At 42.1% G+C, this 23543-nt stretch overlaps 1 protein-coding gene across 1 annotated transcript in view; it reads right to left on the bottom strand.

The window, feature by feature from the left end:
* Mttp (microsomal triglyceride transfer protein) overlaps positions 1–9511 on the bottom strand; it is a 41214-nt gene extending 31703 nt beyond the window's left edge. Inside the window, 3 exon segments of the mRNA XM_032897264.1 lie at positions 1568–1711; positions 2884–3071; positions 9352–9511. Coding sequence (XP_032753155.1) covers positions 1568–1711; positions 2884–3071; positions 9352–9412 — 393 coding nt within the window. The 5' untranslated portion in view covers positions 9413–9511.
* Positions 9512–23543: the final 14032 nt, after the last annotated feature.

Here is a 23543-nt window from a genome sequence, read left to right as displayed (position 1 = left end):
TGTCACAGCAGGATGATATCAACACAGCTCCCAGGTCTCTGACTAGCGCAGGAGACAAATGTTCACAGTGTCTTCAGGCGGAGCTCAGCACGATGCAAGCATGGACGTCTCTTTGCTTGTCACTAACCAATCACGAGCCAAGTCTGCCCTCACACCAGCTCCTGTGGTCACCCCTATATGTACATTAAGTTTTTACCACAAGCATGCTCTGAGAGAGAGATGTAAACTCGTTGCTACTTCATGAGAGAATTAGACTGCATTGTGACAAACTTCAGAAGAGGTGGTGGGCTTGGGGGATGTGAAGAAAGCTTTATGGACATAGCAGAAGGCACAAGGCTCTGGGGAAGGGAAAGAAAGCCACAGGGCAGGGAATGGAGGGGCTGGACTATAAACAGATTGGACGTTTCCTTGATGAAAACTATGTTAGCAAGGAGTAAAGATGGCTGAAAGAAAATGGGAAAACCATGAAAAGGATCTGAAGCACTGAGAGTGTTGGAAAGTCGAAGGCTCGCTTCCTGCTCACTGAGAGGGAGTGGACAACACAAAAGAAAGAAGGACATGCGAGCAAAGTTTGAATCACTGTAATCATTCTGAGTAATGGGGACAAAGGCATTCAGGGTTCACATTTTGCGTGACGCTGGCACATGCCTGCCCCTGAATCCTTCTCTCAGTGCTCCATAACAAAAAAAATTTGCACCTGGTTCACAACAGAAGTTTCTGATGTTTTTACAGTCAAGTACTTGCCATCAGCATCTTGAGTGTGGAAAGCTGAAGTTTGGAGACATGCAAATTGACAGCTGTAACCCTCCCCATCACCCCATTTGTTTTTCTATGTCTTGACTGAGCTTGACCCCCCCCATCACCCCTATTGTGAATAAAACACCCACAACTTTCCTAAACAAGAACGCAGAATGCCTGATAATTAACTGATCACAGTTGCTTCTCAGTTCCAACCGACTAAGACCCTAAAATGAGTTAGGTTTAAACCATAAAACTTCTGAAAGCTTACAGAATTTCCTTCCTGGAGTTCTGGGCAGACATTATAATATTCATTCATCATTTTGCTATGTTTAGTGCTTTCCCAAGTCATATTTATAATGAACATTACATATTTTTGAAAGCTGTCTTCAATATGACACAGCAAAAGGTCGGTTTTATGCTTTGCCCAGACAGACAGCTTCACGAATTATCTACGTTCCTCTAACCTTCCGTTCTAGCCTACTTTCCTGAACTTACCCAAGCGTGCTGTGATGTTTTCCTAATTTAATAAGTTGCACTTTAAGAATCGTGCTTCTCATCTGTAAGCCCATTACATTCATCCCATTACAATGATTTTAATGACAGAGACAGAGACAGAGACAGACAGAGAGAGAACCTGGGTAGGGAATAGAATTCAGAGCATGATTTGATTTACTTTGGAGACGTTTAATCAGCAGCCTTTAATCAGTTCTTGAGATGATTTCACTGAGTAGAAAGGTGGCAACAGTGTGACTTCCTCAGAGCGTTCCCTGCTGAAAGGAAGTAGCCTAGGAGGTAGGGGAAGAAAACACCAGAGCCATTGCATTACCTTCCCCCGGACCAGATGAAGAAGCATGGGTCTCCGTAGAGCCTCCAAGTTGTCCTTTCCTACGATCTTAGGTGTGCTTTTGCCCTTGAAGATGCTCTTCTCTCCTCTTTGCTGACCCGCATTTTCGACATTGACAGCCGTTATCTAAGGTCCAGGAAAGAAAACTATTAGAAAAAAAAAATCCCACATCTGCCTCCTGAAAGGTAAAGCAGTGAAGGACACCAACTGAGGGTGTCCTCTCTCAAACCATGACTCACAGGGCTTGTCCTTTGTGCCACAAATGCCTTAACCGACCAAGCCACAAAGTCTCACTGTGAAACTCCCTTTGTAAGGATGGAGAAGGTGTTTAACATTAGATATTTTGGCTCTCCTAGCTCCCTGTCCCCTTTCTGACTTGTCCTGAGCGGTCCCTGCCTGCCTCATCATTTCCCTGTCTGTAGCACTGTCTGAACGATGCTGCTCACTCTGCCTCCGTGTGTTCTAACCGGAAGGTGGGCAGCAGAGGTACAGAACAAGGGTGTAGGCAGCGTCTTCTTCAAGAACGCTTGCTGTTCTTGTGATAAATGACTCAGAGGAGTGGATGGTGATGTTTTGATACAACTTTGAAAATACAACAACCACTACAGACATAAAAAAATAACCCCAGCAACAGATTGGCAACCAGGCTGCTATAAACCACACTATAAAAAACATCCACACTACTGGATAGCTTTGGTTCAGGGCACCGATTTGACATTAACCTCCAGAAGAATACCTAACTTTAAAAGGAATTCACTGTCATCAGGTTCTTGGAAAGTAGAATTACAATATATCTGCATTAGGAAAACGTCTCACAAATCTAAGCCACCATGGCTGACCAAACACCATCATTCTGTGGAGGACTTGGTTTCTTCTAGTAGAGGCTCTGTCCCTCCTTAGTAATCCCACCTGTTAAGTGAGCCTCTCCTAAAGCCTCTCCATTCCAGTCCCCCTGGTTCCTTACATAACTTGCTTTGTAAATCCCTTCCTCCCAGGACACTTTGAATGGGTTCCAATACCATGTCCCTTTCATATTAAAATGATATATAGACCTAGAGATCGGACTCCAGTTACTTGGCAACCTGGATCACATATCTCCTAATAGCCTGCTCCAACAGTTTAGAGAACACTCACTACTGGTCAGCAGTAATTTCACAACTGTGACTGCTTCGCTTTTCTTTGTGAACTACAAGAAGCCAAGTATAACCAGAGGCACAAAACAAGGGCTGCTAGGAGATGTAGTTCTGACATCTAATCTTAGCGAAGTCTTGTGTTTCATTTTGGTAGCAAGTGCCCACCGTGACTTGGATCAGTTGATCATCGTCACCGTCGGGATTCCTCCACAGTAACACAACGTCCACATCAGATGAGATCCGGTAGCCCACGCTGTCCTGCAGTTTTCCTTTGCCCCCATCGAGAAACACTTCGGTGGAGTACGTGAGCTTGTATAGCCGCTCATTATTTAATGAGAGGCCAGTTGTGTGACCTGCATTAAAAGAGGGACACGGGTCGAGTGTCAGTTGTCAGGCACCTGTCAGGCCAGAGAACAGACTGTCTTGCCACCATTTGGTTCTTCTAGCTCACTGAGGCTCGGCGGGGCTTAACAAACATCTGCTGAACCCAAGACGGCGTGCTCCTCCATGGCTTAAAAACCACAAGTAACTGAGTTAACTGATGAGCTACAAACACGCTTTCACTTCAGGAAGCATTTGTATGTAAATTATCAAGTCACCTCTATATTGTCCTGGCTGAACACTGTGACACTTTTATAGCAGCAGACATGTTGCTCTTAATCATGTGACTACAAGGTCAAGCAGAGGTCTTGACAGGAATTGCTTTACAAATTAAGTAAGATCATTTGTAATTTTATGTATATGAGTGTCTTGCCTGCATGTGTGTACACCAAATGCATGCAGTGTCCAGGGAGGTCAGAAGAGGGCGTTGGATTTCCTGGAACTAAAGCCATATTCAGTTGTAAGCTGCTGTGTGGGTCCTGGGACCCAACCCCAGGTCCTCTGGAAGAGTCCCAAGTGCTTTGAACCAAACCAAATCCATCTTTAAAGCACCAGAATTAATATATTTTTTTAATTTCAATAGTTATCAGAAAGACGGTTCTTTCATTGGCATACTTGGTTCATTTAAAGAATGCTTTCTCTCTGTAGTTTTCTCTATAAGCTTATTTAACAAACTTGTCCAAAGAATATTTCATTGGTGGTTGTGGTGGTTCATACTTATAAGTTCAATGCTTTGAAGACTGAGACAGGAGGATACCCATGAGTTTGGGGGTAGCCTGGGCTATATAATAATTCCAGGCCAGCCTGGACTCCATAGTGATTTCCCTGCCAACCTAGACAACAATGTGAGACCATGCCTCAAAAAGACAAAAGTGAATAAATTAAAAAATAATAATAATTCCTCACCCAGGTATATTATTCTATTATAATATTTTAAAGAAAATTGGAACATTTCAGAGTCACCTATAAATAAGTTTAAATTAACTGTGTCCCCCCCCCAAAAGACACTTAATTATATAAAATCTTAACATGGGATTGAATTTTATGTTTAATATCAAATAGTATACAAGTCGGTATTGGGAATCAATCAATCAATCAAACAAACCACAAAGGAGAAGTCCACACAGTTTCCAATTCAGTTTAACTTATTCCCAAGACATACAAAGAGGAAGGTTCAGAATTTTCTAGACACAAAAGGTTGATGATTGCATAAACTGGCTTTGTGTACGGTTCCGTGAGTCACTTGCTAGGTGTTGTCCAGAAGGATTGGGTATGCATGTTTTTCCTTGGGGCTCCAGGGCTGCTTTGCCAGTTAACTCTATCAGGAAGTCATAACTTACTTTCCCCTTAAAAAGTATGCACATAGCCAGGTGGAGTGCTACACGCCTTTAATCCCAGCTCTTGGGAAGCAGGGGCAGGTGAATCTATGAGTTCAAGGCCAGGCTGGTCTACATCAGTTACTGCTCCCCCACCCTATGTAATGACCATTAATCTCCAAAACAAAAGAGACCAAGACATCTTGCCTCAGGGTTATGTGTGATGACAGTCATAAAAATCTAGTAAGTCCAGCCTCGTTCTGTTGTTTATTTGTTTTGAGACAGGGTCTTACTATGTAGCCCAGGCTAGCCTGGAACTCTTTTTTCCTCTTGCCCTTTGCTTTAGGTGCCTGGATTGCAGTTTTGCACCACCATGTCTGGCTCTGAGTGGCCATTACTACTCTTCATTAGATGAGGAGACTGAAGGGCATGGAGATTACACAATTACCCAGGGTGCTCAGGGAACTAGCAACGCTGGTGTGATGGGAACTGTGCCTAGCTGGCTGTAATGATCACGTTCTTACCTCTACCAAGCACCTCTAAATTTTAGATAGAGTTCTCTTTTATTCCTAGGAAAGGAGTCAGGGATTCATTCTCTCCTTCAGTGAGGATGCTCTGAGAAACTCCTAGGACACGGGCAGTGTTCTAGAGCCAACAGCCATGCCAGTGAACAAGGAGACAAAAAATTCTACCCTTCCAGAGTTAACATTTACATATGAGCAAATATCATAGGACGACAGACACGCTAATGGAAACAAATCTAATAGGAAAGGGACTGGATGCACCTCTCTATGGCAAGGTGAGCTTTAGGCTGGCCACGTTCACATCTGCCCAAGAGTCACACTCTGCCCCTCCCATTCCCATTCTCACAAAGAGCAGCAAGTGCAAAGGCCCTGCAGAGGGCTTATGCAGATACAAGAGCAGCCGGGAGACTCGGAGGACAGGTCCACAGTCTTAAGAGTTTAACTCAGTGAGATGGGAAGCTGAAAGAGCGTTTTGACCTAATTCCAGGGTCTGTGCTCTGACAAAGGTTCAAAAGGAGGGCAAGGGTTCCAGTGGGAATCCTGAAGGGTCAGGTGACAGATGAGTGAAAGTTGGCATCGCGCAAGAAGTGCGGGCACCGGGTCAAGCACAGGCACAAGATGTGAAGGAAGATGAAGTCCCAAAGATCTTGAAGGGGGCAGAGCCTGTAACTTTCCCCGCCTCTCTCCCTCCACCTTGTTTGTATTCTGACCTGGCCCTCTGCCGTAGTTCAAACGCTGCCTGGTGGCCAGGAAGGATATTTTAGCTAGAAAGACCTTTTTTTCCCTTTCTTTTCTTCCTTAGTGACACCTATCCAGTTCCACAGAGGGCACAAAAGTGCGACGTTGTGTGCTGTCTTATCTTATCCTGACAGCAATTATAAAAGGCAGGCGGTACAAGAGGGAGCTGACAGAGACTGACTCTGAGTTCAGCTCACACACGGGGTAGACTTTGAAGCTTGGGTTTTATGAAGTCTGAGTTTATGGGCTACGTGGAGGTGCCTTGTGGTGAAAGTCATGTTGAAAAATGTGTAGGAGAGAGTAACTCTTTTGTTGTTGTTCCATCTACTTATCACATTTTTTAATTGCATTTTTTTAAAATTTACATTTTAAATGTTATCCCATTTCCCGATTTCCCTTACGGAAACCCGCTATCCGCTCCCCCCGACCCCCGCTTCTATGAGGGTACTTCCTCATTCCCACACACACACACAGAGACAGACAGACACACACACACACACAGAGAGAGAGAGAGACAGACACACACACGCACGCACGCACGCACTCCTAACAAGGAGCATGTGACCGATCACCTCCTGGCTATGCTGGGACGATGAAGCCCAGAGCAGAAAGGGCTCTGCTCGCCCATGTCTTCTCTTTCAACAGACTTCAAGTGTCTGTCCTTTTCATCAAAGTGTAAGATGGTCCAAAAAACTGGCCTGTGGCCCAGTGTTACTCGCTATCCCTTCCCTAGAGTGTTTCTCTGCCTGTGCTGTCCAGGGTCCGGCTGCACTGTGCATCTACTATGTCATTGGCTTACTTTCTGTTTCTGGGTATTGCTCTTTAGACTGGACATAATGGCTTTTTTTTAAAGATTTACTTATTTTGTGTATATGAGTACAGTCGTTCTCCTTACACACATCAGAAGAGGCATCAGATCCCATGGCAGATGGTTGTGAGCCACATGTGGTTGCTGGGAATTGAACTCAGGACCTCCAGAAGAGCAGTCAGTGTTCTTAACCACTGAGCCATCTCTCAGCCCTCATAATGGCATTTTCTATTCCCAAAGTACAGACAGTGTGTCAGAGCTGCTACCTGACTGAAGCGAGGAGACAGCAGAGGTGAGTCCACTGGGGGGTTGGGTTGTGGAGATAAGGGAAGAGGTAATAAAAGGCAAGCATCTGACAGGGAAATGGAAGGCAGGAGGGGGGATGGGATGTGTGGGGTGATCAATGCAAATGAACTAAAACTGAGGACTGGATCAGGGGCTGAGTGAAGGCAAAGCAAACAGAAAGTAAAAGCCATTCATTAACAAAACCGGAGCCTGCACTGAGAACGGATCCATGGTTAGCAGCCCTGATCAACAGCCAGTGGGGAAAGCCTCAGCCTTCGGAGGCCCCACTAAACAAATGGGTGCTCTCCACACTGCCCTTCATCCTAAGAAGGGACGTTTGCTCACTGTCTATCAATTATTGTGAGGGCACAGAATGTGCCATCAAGTTATTATACCCTAATTCCAAAGGCTACACAGACAGGGAGAACTGAGTCCTATATTGTATGTTTGTGACATTTAGCAAAAGAAAGTCTATGATAAGAAATGAAGAAGCTCATATAAAGAAGCGTAGGCCCTCGCCCCTCACTTCCAGGATCCTCCTAAGTCTTTGGAAAGAGGCCCAGCAACTGTTCTCATCCCTTATCTTCCCTCAGCAACCTTTGTAAGCACAAGATATTCTTGTAATGTTTTCTCAAAGACAGCAGCCTCTCAATTGCACAAGCTCTGGGTTCTAAAAACCTGGATTTGTCATTGAGTTTGTACACAGCAAACTGTCATGTTCCAAGCCACAGTTTCCCCATGCGCAGGTGGCATGCCTGCATGTTGCTGTGCCTGTGAACGTGTGTGTGTGTGTGTGTGTGTGTGTGTGTGTGAGTGTGTGAGAGAGAGAGAGAGTATGAGTGTGTGTGTGTCTGTGTGTGTGAGAGTGTAAGTGTGTGTGTCTGTGTGTGTGCATGTGTGTGTGCACGTGTGTGTACGTGTGTGTGCGTGTGCGTGCGTGTGTGTCTGTGTGTATGTGTGAGTGTGTGTGTCTGTGTGCATGTGTGTGTGTGTCTGTGTGCATGTGTGAGTGTGTGTCTGTGTACATGTGTGTGTGTGTGTCTGTGTGCACTGTGTGTGTATCTGTGTGTTAGTGTGTCTGTATCTGTGTGTGTATGTGTGTGTTAGTGTGTGTGTGTCTGTGTGTGTATGTGTGAGTGCATGTGTGTGTCTGTGTGTGTGTGTCTGTGTGTGTGTAGTGTGTGTGTGTTTTTGCTGTTTTTAGGTTAATAGAGTGGGAATCCATCGTGAAACCACAGGAACTACTATATCTCCGCTATTTTTCCCTTCAAAATAACCATGGTATTGGGTTGTATACTCTTTGCATCATATTAGACAAACAAAACTCTGTCTTATAACAATTCCAAGTCAGATATGATTTACAAGTATTTTTATTCACTGGAGGAAGGGTTGTATCTTAAACACTAATGCTTTTTTTTTTAAATACTGAAAATATTCCCTCTAGCTCAAGAACATATTTGTTCAGGTAAAATAATTGAATTGTATGTAGCCCTCTATATCTCGTTGTAGTAACAGTCCTTTTTCATGTAGAAATTTCACACACACACACACACACACACACACACACACACACACACACACACACTTGAGACAAACTTTGCCTTGTGATCAAAAGTCACATTTATCCCAGATTTTAAACAGTTTATGTGTGGCTATTTTGTCGATCACTCAGAGAACACAGTACTAGAATTCTGTGTGTCCACCACTACCATGACAGACTGCCTTTAGAGCAATCAGCCTTAACAGTATAACTTTTATGAATTATGAAAAGCGACATCTTTATACAAAGTAACAATCCAAAACCCAAAGAGTTTACAGGCTGGCGGGATTAACAGATTTCAAACCAGTATACAATCACACAACACTTTCAAACCATTCTTCATGAAATCATTTCCCTCTCGTATTTTCCTGATGTGATTAATTCACATTTTAAAGTAATATTTGTCTTAAAACAAAAATTGTTAACTAGTGACGCTGTTTTTAAAAGACGTCTTATTTCTTAGATCCACAGTATATAGCTTTATTTTCGTTAATTCACTGACTCGGGATATTCTACTTCCTTTGAAAAGCATCAGAATTCTAGACGTGCTTTACCATTTCATTCATAATTCTTTGGCAATCAAATGCCTTTTTTTTTTAATTGGGTCTGATTCTTCTTGTTGTTCCATCGCTAGGCAACTAGAAGGAAATTTCAAGGCTGGGTTATTTTACAATTCAAATGAAGGCACTGCGTTCTGTGTGTCCCTCAGCAGCAAGTAACAATAGCCCACATCTCTCTCCAAGAATGAGAAACTGAAGCTAGAGACACACTGGTCTGGAGGATGGCAGGCTGAAATGAGGCGGGACCTCCACTTTTGTAAAAGAGAGTCAGAAATTAAATTCTGTCTTCCTTTCCACCTAGTCACCTTTCCCCCAGATAGTCCAATCTTATATACTTCAAAAATTGTATAGTTAGGAACTCTTGACACACACACACACACTGGGACAGAGGAGAGAGAGAGAGAGAGAGAGAGAGAGAGAGAGAGAGAGAGAGAGAGGAGGAGACTGAGATTCGAGTTTGGAAAAGGCAACGTAAACTTACCTTTGACAGAAGCAGAATACGAGGAGAAGAAGCAGAGGAAAAGCACAGCTAAGAGGATCATACTGCCTGGCTCCCCTCTACTGCATCCAGTCCCCAGGAGTCACTGAGCAGTGGACTCTTCTGGTGGCAGCCAGCAAGGAAGTGACCCTCCTCAGAATCTGCGACAACAGTGTTTATCTATAGGGGAAAGGTCAGATTCCAAACTCCAAAATCAGGACCTACGTTCATGGAAGGGCTCACTATTAATGATTAAACGTAGGTGGGCTATAGTTTGTAGTCTCTCGCTTTTAAGACATTTGTTTCATCCGAGGAGGACGATCAAGGAAGTTTTCATCTTGAGAACCAAACGAAAGCAGTGCACAGTCTTATAAATGCAGAAAAGTAGAAGCGCTGAGGAGCCAGGCCAAAACACACACACACACACACACACACACACACACACACACACACACACACACACACACACACAAAAAACCAAAAAAACCTAGTTGTGATACTTCTCTGCTGAAGTACTTAATCATCACCAAAGCTGGAGTATTCCATAATTTATATGAAAAAGTGAGGTTCAATTAATTAATCCCAATCTCATTGAACCCGATTGAACCAGAATACATCTTCCACGGTTATTTTGGGATTTTTAGACTATTCACCAACCATTACAAAGTGACTTTTAATTTCAGAATTTAACCTAGGTCATACCACCATTGATGAAGATAATATTGTGATTAGGCCTTTCGTTCCTGAAGAACAGATCATTGCCCTCACATGTGGGAAACTTCGGGGGCTGGGGTGACTAGCATTTACCATTATTACTGTGTCAGTAGGCCAACGGAGGCTACCAAAGCAGCCCTCTGTTTGTAAGGACTAGTGATGCTAAGTGATACCCAGGTTCCTAGACTGGCCAGTTACATTTCTAAGAAGAGATTCAGAGGGCGAGTACCAGTTCTCACCACTTTTGCAACAGAATATTATCTAGGAAACCTCTTTAAAGAGAATGCCCCTGTATAGCTAAGACCACACTAGGTGACCCAGCCAACACTTGTCTCTGGAAGTCCTGATAGAAACCTAAACACTTCTAGGTTGAAGTATGTTGGGGAAGGGGTTGCCTGGGTAGAAGAAAGCATAGACATGAGGGTTACAGGGACATTGGTCTGTGAGAATACTCATGGCCATGTCTTACATAAAAATGAGTTCTTAAATCAATCCTGCTTCCTCTGAAAACCCACCATTCCCCTAACCTTGAGCTTAAGTCTTTTAGACAGTTTGAGTAAAAGAGAGCAAGCAATCAAGCTACAAAATGAAATGCAAGAGTAAAAACTGTCTCCATACTTAAGCATGTCCTTTGAAGTGTGTTTTCATATGCAAAATTGAAAGGTGAAAATTATTCTAACCTCTTTTTGGGTGTAGAACTTCAATTGTTATTACTGGTTTTCCTGGGACCAGACAGAAAAGGGCACACTCACGAAACAAACAGGCAAACAACAACAAAAGCACAAAAACGCAAACCTTTCCTGGAATGCCTTTCTGGATACCAGGTGTCCACATACAGTGCACATATGATATAATGGGAAATTGCTTGTTTAACTGCTGTTGTTGTTACTAAATTTTATTTTTTGAGATGGCACTGACTGACCCGGAAGTCACCGTGCAAAGCAATGGCTTTCCACTCACAGTGGTCCTCCTGCCTCCACCTCCCAAGTTCTGGGATTAAACACATGTGCCCCAGTGTGTATCAAGGCTTTCATTTTCACAGATCTCCACAATGTCAGACAGGCGGACAAGAAAGCCCTTCTAGCCACTGAGGCTTACGTGCATATTTATTATAATAAAGAACTATTTTGCGTCCCACTCGAGTGTCTCAGAACTACCTTGCATTTCCATCTCGGAGTCCCAGTGGGGTATGTTTTACAGTTATTGCTATGCTATGTGGTATGTGATACGTGTCTCTTTGGGTAAAGTTCTAGTCGTTGTCAGGAGTTCTTATCAGAGTCCAACCGCATATCGCGATTACCTAATCAAGTGAGGGCTGTTTCACTTGAACGTTTGATTTCCACTAGAAAGCACTATAGTCAGGAGTCACTTCGTCACAAGATGCACAGAAAGGCTGCCTCTGCTGCTCATAACCCTATCCTTTTACATTCAGCTTAGATACTTCTCTTTTTATGAAGAATTTTGAGAAAAGACTCCGCGTCATTGTTTCTCAGGGATGAAATTAGAGTGCCAAACGCTTGCACGTCCAGAAAACTCTGGATGGTACGAAGCATCGTCCTGTGTTGCTCCAGCACACAGAGCAAACAGTGTACAACATATGTGTCTCCTAAACTTGCCACCTATTTTGCATGGCACATGAAGTAGGAAAGAATGACAGCACAGCATAAAATGACAAAAGCTGGCATCGATACCATAGCTTACATTTGCCCATCACAACTGTCATTTCCTCTTGGCTCGGGTTAATCGATTAAAACTACTTGAAGGAACAAAGAGAAAGTGATCCTTAAAATGAGAGAATTAATATTTTTGGTTGCTTAAAAAATATTAAAGTTGGGGTTACAGAAGTTTTGATCGTGGGATGAAACTGTTATTAGTTGGGGCAGTCCTTTCACAGAGCCATGACAATTTAATATGGAAGTTAACAGAACACTTGTTTTTGTGCTGGGTACTCCAGGCTGACAATACGGGGGCACACTGATGGGTCCTGATCAGCACAAACACAGACAAGACATTTTAACACAACGCTGTTGCCATAAAGCCCTTTCAGTGGTAGGCCATACCACCCAGTACTGCCACGGTTCCTTGACAAATGAGGAACTGAAATTAGTGGTGGATAACTGATTCCAAAGTACAGCAGTGTTCTGAGAGTATCATAGGTTGTTAGGAGTTAACTTATTTCCCGAGATTAGAAGATAAATGAACTTTAGCCCACTGAAGGTTGGAAGGAAATGAGTTACCCTATTACTTATAGATGTGGCAAGCCAGGATGTATGATATGAGAGCCCTGAGAAGGTCTATCAATGTCATCAGAACATGTCGCTCTGTTCTTAGAAATGATGACATTGTAGGAAGGAAGGAAGGAAGGAGAGAGAGAGAAGGAAGGAAGGAAGAAAGGAAGGAAGGAAGAAAGGAAGGAAGGAAGGTGAGAGGGAGGGAGGAAGGGAGGGAGATATCAGACACTCGGTATCATCTCGGAAGCTCATATGCTTTAAAGTGTGATGGCATTTGTAATTTACTAAGGGACTTAGCATTTTCACAAAATCCTGAGAAACACACTTGAACAAGAACATTCTTATAGATAGGTGACGTCTTTCATGGCATGACAAAATATAGTTCAACAAATATTGTAAGAGATCTCTTTTTTTTAAAATAGAGAAACATTAAATTATTAACTTTAATGAAAATAAAATTCAGGCCTAAGCATGACGCATTTGGAATCTAAGATAAAACATAGTCTTTTTTTAAAAGCAGAATTCAGTAAACATACATAAGCACATATGCGCATATTATCAATAATCGATAATGAAAACATTGTGTCTCACTAAGAGAATTTAACAGTGTGTCTGGTCACTTAGAACTGGCTTGACAGAAAGAGGAGAACTAGAAAAAATGATTTCAGCATGAGTATAAAAAAATAAATAAAAAGGTTTCCTCTACTCGAAGGATAAATAGGCTGAGAAAGAAATTAAGGAAATGACACCCTTCACAAAAGTCACATAATATAAAATACCCTGGTGTGACTCTCACCAAGCAAGTGAAAGACCTGTATGAGAAGAACTTCTAGTCTCTGAAGAAAGAAATTGAAGATCTCAGAAGATGGAAAGACCTCCCATGCTCATGGATTGGCAGGATTAATATAGTAAAAATGGCCATTTTGCCAAAATCAATCTACAGATTCAATGCAATCCCTATCAAAATTCTAACTCAATTCTTATAGAGATAGGAAGAGCAATTTGCAAATTCATTTGGAATAACAAAAAAAAACCCAGGACAGCAAAAACTATCCTCAACAATAAAAGAACTTCTGGGGGAATCACCATCCCTGATCTCAAGCAGTATTATAGAGCAATAGTAATAAAAACTGTATGGTATTGGTACAGAGACAGGCAGGTAGATCAGTGAAATAGAATTGAAGAACTAGAAATGAATCCACACACCTATGGTCACTTGATCTTTGACAAAGAAGCTAAAACCATCCAGTGGAAAAAAAGATAAAATTTTCAACAAATGGTGCTGGTTCAACTGGAGGTCAGCATAGAAGAATGCAAATCTATCTATTCTTATTGCCTTGTACAAAGCTCAAGTCCAAGTGGATCAAGGACCTCCACATCAAACCAGATACACTGAAACTAATAGAAGAAAAGTGGAGAAGAGCTTTGAACACATGGGCACAGGGGAGAATTTCCTCAATGGAACACCAATACCTTATGCTGTAAGATCAAGAATTGACAAATGGGACCTCATAAAATTGCAAAGCGTCTCTAAAACAAAGGACACTGTCAATAGGCCAAAATGGCAACCAACAGACTGGGAAAAGATCTTTACCAATCCTATATCCAATAGAGGGCTAATATCTAATATATACAAAGAAATCAAGAAGTTAGACTCCAGAAAACCAAATAATTCTTTTAAAATATGGGGTGCTGAGCTAAACAACGAAATTTCAACAGTGGAATGTTGAATGACTGAGAAGTACCTGCAGAAATGTTCAACATCCTTAGTCCTCAGGGAAATGCAAATCAAAACAACCCTGAGATTCCACCTCACACCGTCAGAATGGCTAAGATCAAAAACTCAGGTGACAGCAAATGCTGGCGAGGATGTGGAGAAAGAGGCACACTCCTCCATTGCTGATGGGATTGCAAGCTGGTACAACCACTCTTGAAATCAGTCTGGAGCTTCCTCAGAAAATTGGATATTGCACTACCTGAGGACCCAGCTATACCTCTCTTGGGCATATACCCACAAGATGCCCCAACATATAACAAGGACACATGCTCCACTACGTTCATAGCAGCCTTTTTATAATAGCCAGAAGCTGGAAAGAACCCAGATGTCCCTTAACAGAGGCATGAATGCAGAAAATGTGATACATCTACACAATGGAATATTACTCAGTTATTAAAAACAATGAATTCATGAAATTCACAGGCAAGTGGATGGAACTAGAAAATATCATCCTGAGTGAGGTAACACAAACACAAAAAAACACACATAGTATGCACTCACTTATAAGTGGACATTACCACAAAAGCTCATATTACCCAAGATACAATCCACAAACCAGGATGACCAAAGTGTGGATGTTTCAGTCCTTCTTAAAAGGGGGAACAAAAATATTCACAGGAGGAAATACAGAGACAAAGTTTGGAGCAGAGACTGAAAGTCCATCCAGAAACTGCCCCACTTGGGGATCCAGCCCATATACAGTCACCAAACCCAGACAATATTACTGATGCCAAGAAGTGCATGCTGACAGGAGCCTGATATAGCTGTCTCCTGAGAGGCTCTGACAGAGCATGACAAATACAGAGGCAGATGCTTGCAGCAAACCATTGAACTGAGAATGGGGTCCCCAATGGAGGAGTTAGAGAAAGGATTGAAGGAGCTGAAGGGGTTTGCAACCCCATAGGAAGGACAGTAATATCAACCAACCAGAGCTCCCAGGGACTAAACCACCATCCAAAGAGTACACATGAATAGACCCATGGCTCCAGCTGCATATGTAGCAGAGGATGGCATTGTTGAGCATCAATGGGAGGAGAAGTCTTTGGTTCTGCCAAGGCTCAATGCCCCAGTGTAGGGGAATGTCAGGACAGGGAGGGGACAGGGGTAGGAGGATGGGGGAACACCTTTATAAAAGCAAGGGGAGGGGAGATGGGGTAGGGAGCTTATGACCGGGAAACAGGGAAAGGGGATAACATTTGAAATGTATATATACATTTTGGAGATATATATGTGCATATACATATATATATATACATATATATACACATATATACATATACACATATATATCTCCAAAAGAGAAGAAAGAATAAATATATAAGTAAACTGTGATGAGGGAAAGATGTTTATTCCAAAGCTAATATTCTTAACCATGATGATATAATATTCAGGGTTTATTAAAGCTGTATTGTACTCTTTTATGAAAATAAAAAAAGAATTCTAAGAGCCTTGTAACTTTAGAACACTTGATATTCATGAGATGGTAATGTCACAGAGACCAGTACAAAATGGGGAGCAGACACTCACACACCCCAGCTCTCAGTTTCAGACAGAAGCTGCTGTATTAAGTTTGTATCTAGAGCTGTATTTATAACTGAGTGTACCCACTCCCAGGGGAATATTAACCCAGAGGGGCTCCTGAAGCACAGCCTTTCTGTCTGTCAGCAACTTATGAGAAGAGGGACTAAAGGAGAGTGTGTGGGCATCGGAACTGAATCACAGTCCCTTTTATGAAACGTCTTATTCTGTGTGCAATTTGCTTACACATTCTCCTCCAGCTAACCAAAAGGTCAGTGTTTCAAACCCACCTGGTAATGTGGGCATTTAGGGCTAGAGAAGATGGCTCAGCCGTTAAGAGTCCTTGCTGCTCTTGAAGAGAATCCATGTTCAGTTCATGCTGTCTCATGTGCCAGACACCAGCCACTCTCAAGGTCAAATAGAAAGGAAAAGAAAAACCCTTGCTCTTAATTCAGAGAACCCAGGTTTGGTTCCCAGCGCTCACATGCAGTGGCTTACAACGTCTGTAATTCCAGCTCCATGGCATCCAGTGACCTCTGGTCTCTACAGGCACTCACACACACACACCTGGTGCACATCCACCGAGGGACACACTTATACACCTAAGTAAATAAATCTGTTTGAAAAGAAATAAAAAAGAAAGAAAATAAAATTTTTACTTGATAACATAATTTTATTGCACTTCTTTTTTGTTTGTTTGTTTGTTTGTTTCTTTTTCGGAGCTGAGGACCAAACCCAGGGCCTTGCGCTTGCTAGGCAAGCGCTCTACCACTGAGGTAAATCCCCAACCCTTTATTGCACTTCTCAAAATGAAAGTTTCAAGCCTAAAATACAATATAGAGTAGAAGTACAAATTTCTTTTAAAGGTATACATAGCATAACTCAATAATATTTATATTTAAAGTATTTACAGGGATGAATATAGGAGTTCATTTACAGCAGAATCAGAAGCCAATAGCTTTAAGTAACCACTAAAATAAAAAAAAGATACAAAATACTTAAGATTGGTCAAGAGATGGAGGAAAGACAGCAAGTAAAAGACCATGTTTCCGGATTGTATTTGAGGAATTTTCCAGAACTTGTGGAGAGCACTGTGTTAACTCTTCAGCTGTCATAGCGAATTACTAGCTTAGAGCAATAGAATTTTGTCCTCCGGTCCCAGAAGTCAGAAATTCTACAAGAGTTCACTGGACTGAAATCAAGATGATGGCAGAGGGTGCTTCTTTCTGGAGACTTTAGGGGACACGGCTTCCGGCCTTCCAGAGTTGCCTGTATTCTTCGGCTCGTGGCCCCCTATCTACACCTTCACAATCGGCATGAGTGAGCTGAATCGTTCTGCTTCAGATCACTCTGAACACGTCTGTCTGCTTCCTCCACCGTGTGAGCACAGTTGATTAGGTCAGGCCTACGTGGATAACCTAGTGCGATGATTTCACTTGGAGGCTATCCGATCCGTGACCTAAATTAATCTACACCATTAACATGGATGGATGTTGACTAGGTACTAAGTCGCGGGCATCTTTGGGGAGCTATTTTTCTTCCTATCACACATACAGTCATCAAACAGATGTGAGGGGCCCTGCAAAATGCAAACTTCAAGTAGAATAATGACGTGGGGGGGGACAGAGAGGGAGAGAGAGAGAGAGAGAGAGAGAGAGAGAGAGAGAGAGAGAGAGAGAAAACAGTTTCAAGAACAACATACTGCACACTAACAATAGAAAGGGGTGTCATGTGAAAATCCAGATAAGAAGACAGATCACTTTAAAGGAAACAAACAGACAACGGTATAATCATTAACACCGCTAAGGAAAAAATCAGGCCTTAGAGCTGTGTTTCTCAACCTGTGGGTCTTGCCTATCCGATGCTTACATCATAGCAGTAGCAAAATAACAGTCATGAAATGTCAATGAAAACAATTTTAAGGGTTGGGACTCACCACAACGGGAGGAACTGTATTCAAGGGTCACAGCGTTAGGAAGGTTGAGAATTAGTGCTTTCAAATGATGTCTTCGATGTGCAGAGTAAACAATATTAGCTTGCAAGTTGATACCTGTCAACATAGTATTCTATTATGTGTGAATATTTTGAACCTACAACGGAAGTAAAGATGTTTCCAGGAAAACAAAAATACAACTAAGAGATCCTTCCAAAGAGATCGTTAATAAGCTATTTCACAGAAGATGTAAGGGCACCCACATCCCTGCTGTCTGGAGGCAGAGGCAGGAGACTCTTTTTGAGTCAGAGACCAGCTTTGTCTACCTAGCAAGTTCTAGGCCAGCCAAGGCTGTGTGTCGAGAGACCCTGTCTCAAAAGAAAACGAAATCTGCTCCAGCAGAAACTTTGGGTTAGTGACCGTAACTCAAAGTTGCAAACTGAGGTGAAGAACAAATAAGTGGTATCTGAGGAAACATACGCTTTAAATGTTAATATTTTACATAATTAAGCTGATCTTAAGGTATAAGAAAAGCGCACATAGAAGATGTCACATCACTTTTTTTGGTATAGCAAAAATTTAGATGTTTATTCCGTGGCAATAATTAGCTCAATAAATTAATGTAGATCAATTCAACATAGAGCCATCTAGACTACTATGCAAATATGTTTAGTCCTAGATCTACTGAACTTTAGAAGTAGACGACTAAACAGCAGATGCAGATACTCTGAGACCATTTCTTCTTTAAATATAGAAATAGATGTGAGCGAAAAAAAGCCCTAGAAGAAAATTCACCAAACTAGTAATTCTTACTGATTATTATAATAATTTGTATTTTCTTTTTTACATCTTACTTATATCTTCCTTTTAAAAGATATCTTATTTATTTTATGTATATGAAAACACTGTAGCTGTCTACAGACACACCAGAGGAAGGCATCACATCCCATTACAGATGTTTATGAGCCATTATGTGGTTGCTGGGATTTGAACTCAGGACCTCTCGTAGAGCAGTCAGTGCTCTTAACCACTGAGCCATCTCTTCAACCCCACTTATATCTTCTTATAGTCTGTATATTCTATTCTATTACTTTTAAAAGAACTTGGTTTATATTACAAGATATAATTACAATGATGCAAAGATTTTTCATATAGCATTTATCCAGTTACACCTATATAAAAAACTAACCTTTTATATCCATGTGGTAGATTCAATATTAATAAACGCATATCTATAAGTAGTTAACTAAAGCCCATGACTGTTTAGATTACACTTGTTGTCTTAGATGTGTATTTCATGTGTATAAGTCTGCACCTGAGCATATTTATGTGTCCCATATGAAGGGTAGCCTTCCTTCATAACAAACTGGAGTTATAGACAGCTGTGAGCTACCCTGTGGGTCCTGGGAATCACAACTGGGTCTTCTGCAAGACAGAAAGTACTCTTAACTGCTGATCCATCTCTCCAAGGCCCTCAACTCCATGATTTAATTAGTCCTTTCCCTTTGTTCCAATATCCTACCCAGGATACATCACATTTGATTGCCATGTCCCTTTGGGTTCTTTTTTTGGCTCTGCAAATATTGTATGGAGGAATCCTGTCTGGTATTTTGTACAGTGTTCTTCTATTGAGACCTTTGGAATATCACCAGCGGTTATTCCAATAGAAGACTCCAGAGCTCAAGGTTTGCTTTCATGATGATGCTTGAGAAGGTCAATGTGATTTGAAGTGGTATTGTCACTATACGTCCTTGGCTAATTGTTGTCAGAGTTCTCCATGTAAAGTTATTCCTATTTTTCACTCTCATTTTTTTAACTCTAGACTCTTTGGACCTTCCTTTCTCCCTAGCCATGGAGGAGTGATATGAATTAATGTGGTTTCTTTGACATGCTTCTCTCTTCTCTTGCCCATTTCTTGAATTTCTTGCATCAGAACTCACAGATATTTTATACCTTGGGGCATAACCCAATACTACTTTAATCTTCCTACAATTGTTTTTTGCTCTTGTCTTTCTCATTCAGAGTCCTTTCGGGGAGTTAGGGAGATTGATGGCTGTCCAGCATAGCTGTGCTCACCCGCAAACCAGGTGAATATGTAGAAGCAGTGGGGGCCTGGCGGTTCGCTGACCAACACGTCTAGCCAGTAGTTGCTCTCCAGATTCAGTGAGACCTTTTCTCAAAAAGCAAGGTAGTGAGCAACTGAGGAAGACACCTGATGTTGATCTCTGACTCCTACACACACACACACACACACACACACACACACACACGTGAACTCACAAACACCTACACATACATATGAACATCCACAAACCCCCATCCCTATCTGCCTCAATCCCCACTCATGAGTTCTTTCAAGGTTATTGTTGTCATCCTTTGACGTACCCCATATTGATGTATTTAGATTTAGTTTTATCTTTTTAGTTACTAGGTTACTAACTCACCTTGTGTGTTTCCTTCAACTCCTGGGATTTCCCACTGCTCTCTGGTTCCTTTTATTCTTGATAAGCATAAAAACCTAAGTAAGGGCAATAAGTATGTGTATTAAACCATAATCTTTTTGTGTGGTTTTCTTTAAAATATTCACTGTGGTTGTGGGAGGGTGAAAGACACCTCTAGAGGCCTACAAGCCAACTGGCTGGCCATTACAGAAGCCACTATTATGTGCAGTATATGATAGAGAAATGGGAAAAGAAGAGAAGCTACTGGGTTTGACCATTATGAAGGGAGGCATAACTGGAGTCACCAGGCAGAGAGGAATAGTCTGATATGAGTAGCCTGCCTTGGCCCAGGAGGCCATGATGAAGTTCCAGCCTGTGCTCCCACTGAGGGTCATGTGTGAGCCCACGGCCACACAGCATCAGGGGTCTGTGTCAATGTTCTTGACTTATATTACCATCAAGGGACATGCGGACATCTCTTGTCTAGGCTGCTGCCTGGACCATGTTGATGTCCAAGGGCTATGAGCTGGCCTGGCCCCTCACCAGCAGCAGTGCTTTGGGGTGGGGCCCTGCACCTCAACTGGGCAGCACAGTAGAGCTGGCCCAAGCAGCAAAGGCATGAGAGACAGCCCCAAGGGCATGATAAAGGGAGATCTGGCTGCAACCTTTGCTAGCTGGGGCAGCAGGTAAGCTAACCAAGGCAGTGCTGGAGAGCTTGCCCTAGTGGTGTGGGTGCAGGAGTCCTTGTGAGTTGACCAACTCAGCTATACCCAGGTCCAGATCCAGGGCTTTGAGTTGGCCCACCCCAACATCAACCCATCTGTGAACTGCTTGAGCCTGTGAAGGGGCTGGTTCTACAGATCCAAGGCTGCAGGATCTCCGTAACACAGGGTAACCACAGCCATCCTAGAGAAGTCCCAGTGAGGATTCAAGATTGACAGTGTAGCAGAAGCCAGAGGCCTCGAACCAGAACAATGGCTCATCGTAACGAACATTTGCAAGTAAAGACGTGTGAACAAGTGGCCGTACTGTGTTACACACTACAGCTTCCACGACAAGATATTTTTGTTGTTCTTTTTGTCTTTTATTTTTGTTTTGGTTTAATCTTGTTTTGTTTTGTTTTGGTTTGGTTTTGGTTTTACTTTTTATTTTCTTTTGGGATGGGGGTTTTCAAGGGTGGTGTGCAGTACAAAGGGGTGGAGAGATGAGTGGGATTGGGGTTGCCTGGTGTGAGATTCATGAAGAATCAATAAAAACTGTAAAAAGTATTTACTGTGGGTGAGCTTATGCCACGGTGCTTTTGAGGGGTTCAGAGGGCAACTCTCAGAAGTCAAGCACTCTCCTTCCACCTTAAGGGTCCTGGAGATTGAACTTAGGCCCTCAGACTTGGCAGCAAGCACTCTTACCCACTGAGCCATCTTGCTGGCTAGGTATTATCTGTAATTTTAAGAGGAGGATAAAACTGCTTTTCTGCTTTCAAGACGACAAATACCTTTTCTGTCACTATCACAAAATGGCATACATGCACTGGGGTCACAACCTTCATGCCTGCCCTTCATTCTTGCATCTGGACTTCTTCCCCCCTCTTTCTGTTTACTCATGTTACTACACACACACACACACACACACACACACACACACACACACAAAAGACTACTCAGACTTAAGATCATAAGCAGATTGGCAAAAATGGAGCTCCTGGTGCCCGTGCAATGCTCACAATCACACTTACTACCAAGTGTTGTGTCCTAAAACTCTCTTCTGTCAGTAGCCCTCTTCCTACTCTACAGTCTGCAGTCCGACCTAACAAACTGGCTGCCAGCTCTCTGAGACTGGCACGCAGATATGATTTACTTGGGGTGTCCATTATTTATTTGTGGTTAAGTTGCATAAACCTTATTTTTTTCTATAAATGCCATTGCATACATTTAAGGCCTACGACAAGGCCCTGTGAGCTACATATGACGAGTAGCTATGGTGAGGCCACTTAACACCTCGATCACTCACAGTTATCCAACTACTGTTGTTTCCTTTGTGATGAAATCAACTTGAGCCTATTTCATTAGTGTGAAAATAATACAGGGTTCGTAGGTTATACATTTACTCTCTAGACGTGGGTCACTTTCATTCATATCTTCCTCAACCTCCCCTGAGCTTCCTCTTCTGCTAACTGCTGCTTTATCCTCTATTTCAGTGTATTTGAAGATCATTTCCCACACATAAGTGCAAACCCAAAACTGTATCTGTGTCCAGCTTATTTCACAGCACAATGTCTTCTACCTCCATCCATACTTAGGCAAGTGCCAAGATCCCATTTTTTTTTCCTCCGGGGCTAGCAGCTCATTTTATATTTAATGGTTTCTTAGTTCGTTCATTTGCTGGCACTGAGAGATACTAGTCTCCCTATCTTGGTGATGGGGGATGGAATGCTTACCTGGAACCCAGCAGTGCAAATACATCCGAGGCGGTGACATCATTTTCTCAGACTTATGTATATAGTTCTATTTTCAACTTCTCTAGAATCCCCTATATTATTTTCTAGAATGGCTCCTCGATGTTTTTAAAAAGCAAAGCAGTATCAATACCAACAAACCAGATTTCATACAAATTCTATTTCTGACAGCTCTTTCAAAGCGTAAGCCCTGCTGTCATGCGGCCAGATTGCCACTTGGAGCTTGTACTTAGAAAGGAGCGCCCTCCCCGCCCTCCTTGCCCTCCCCGCCCTCCCTGCAGATAGATAGCCTCTCTCCTTTGATGTATTCCTTGATCTTACAAATATTAAAGGCTTGTGCCCACGGAAGCCTCTTATATTCGTTAAGAGGACAAACATGAACTATTGATTTTAAAGTCTGCTTCTGTTTAGATGCCTGCAGATTCCCCAGCCTCCACATATATTCAAATCCAAACTTGCTATGTTTGCCTAAAATCCAGCTTCCTTCTAGCATTCTCTAAGCTGCCCAATATTAATAGGATTGTATTTCTACCACTGTTTAAATTAGAAACATCTTTAGAGCTATTTTCCTCATCCTACCATTGCTCTTCAGTCGCTGTGTAAAACCTTCACACTTTGCTTTTTTGCTTTTACTGTCCCCAGCTTTTACATTTTTTTTATTTATTTAAAGACTATATACTTTCCAAAGTGGAGCAAAATTGCAAAATCTCTGAAACTACATGCTCAAGAAATATTCATTTCTTCCTTTTTATCTATAGGCATCTTAAATATGTATTCGCCTCTGGATCCCCTATTTGACGGAGATAATCATCTAGTCATTGTTGTATAAAATTCTAAGTCAACCACAATGGCGCATGGGTCAAATGTGCTAAACAAGCATGAGTTTTATAAATCACATGACTTTACCTTAAACTCTTTATGCTTCAGTCTTTGGCTAAACTGCAGTTTTTACTTTTTTTTTTTTTTTTTTTTTCATACTTTGGATTGATTCTGCAACCACGAGAACAAATAACCAAGACAAATTTGGTGACATTATTTAAAGGAGGATTTTCTTATAACTTAAAAACTCCTTTAAATATCCAGGATGCTAGGCATCACCTCTGAAAATGTATCATTATTTATAAGACAG

Source organism: Rattus rattus, chromosome 3 (genome assembly GCF_011064425.1).
Source record: "Rattus rattus isolate New Zealand chromosome 3, Rrattus_CSIRO_v1, whole genome shotgun sequence".
Lineage (NCBI taxonomy): Eukaryota > Metazoa > Chordata > Mammalia > Rodentia > Muridae > Rattus > Rattus rattus.
Note: the sequence above shows the minus strand (reverse complement) of the source record. Positions and strands in the feature narration are given on the sequence as shown.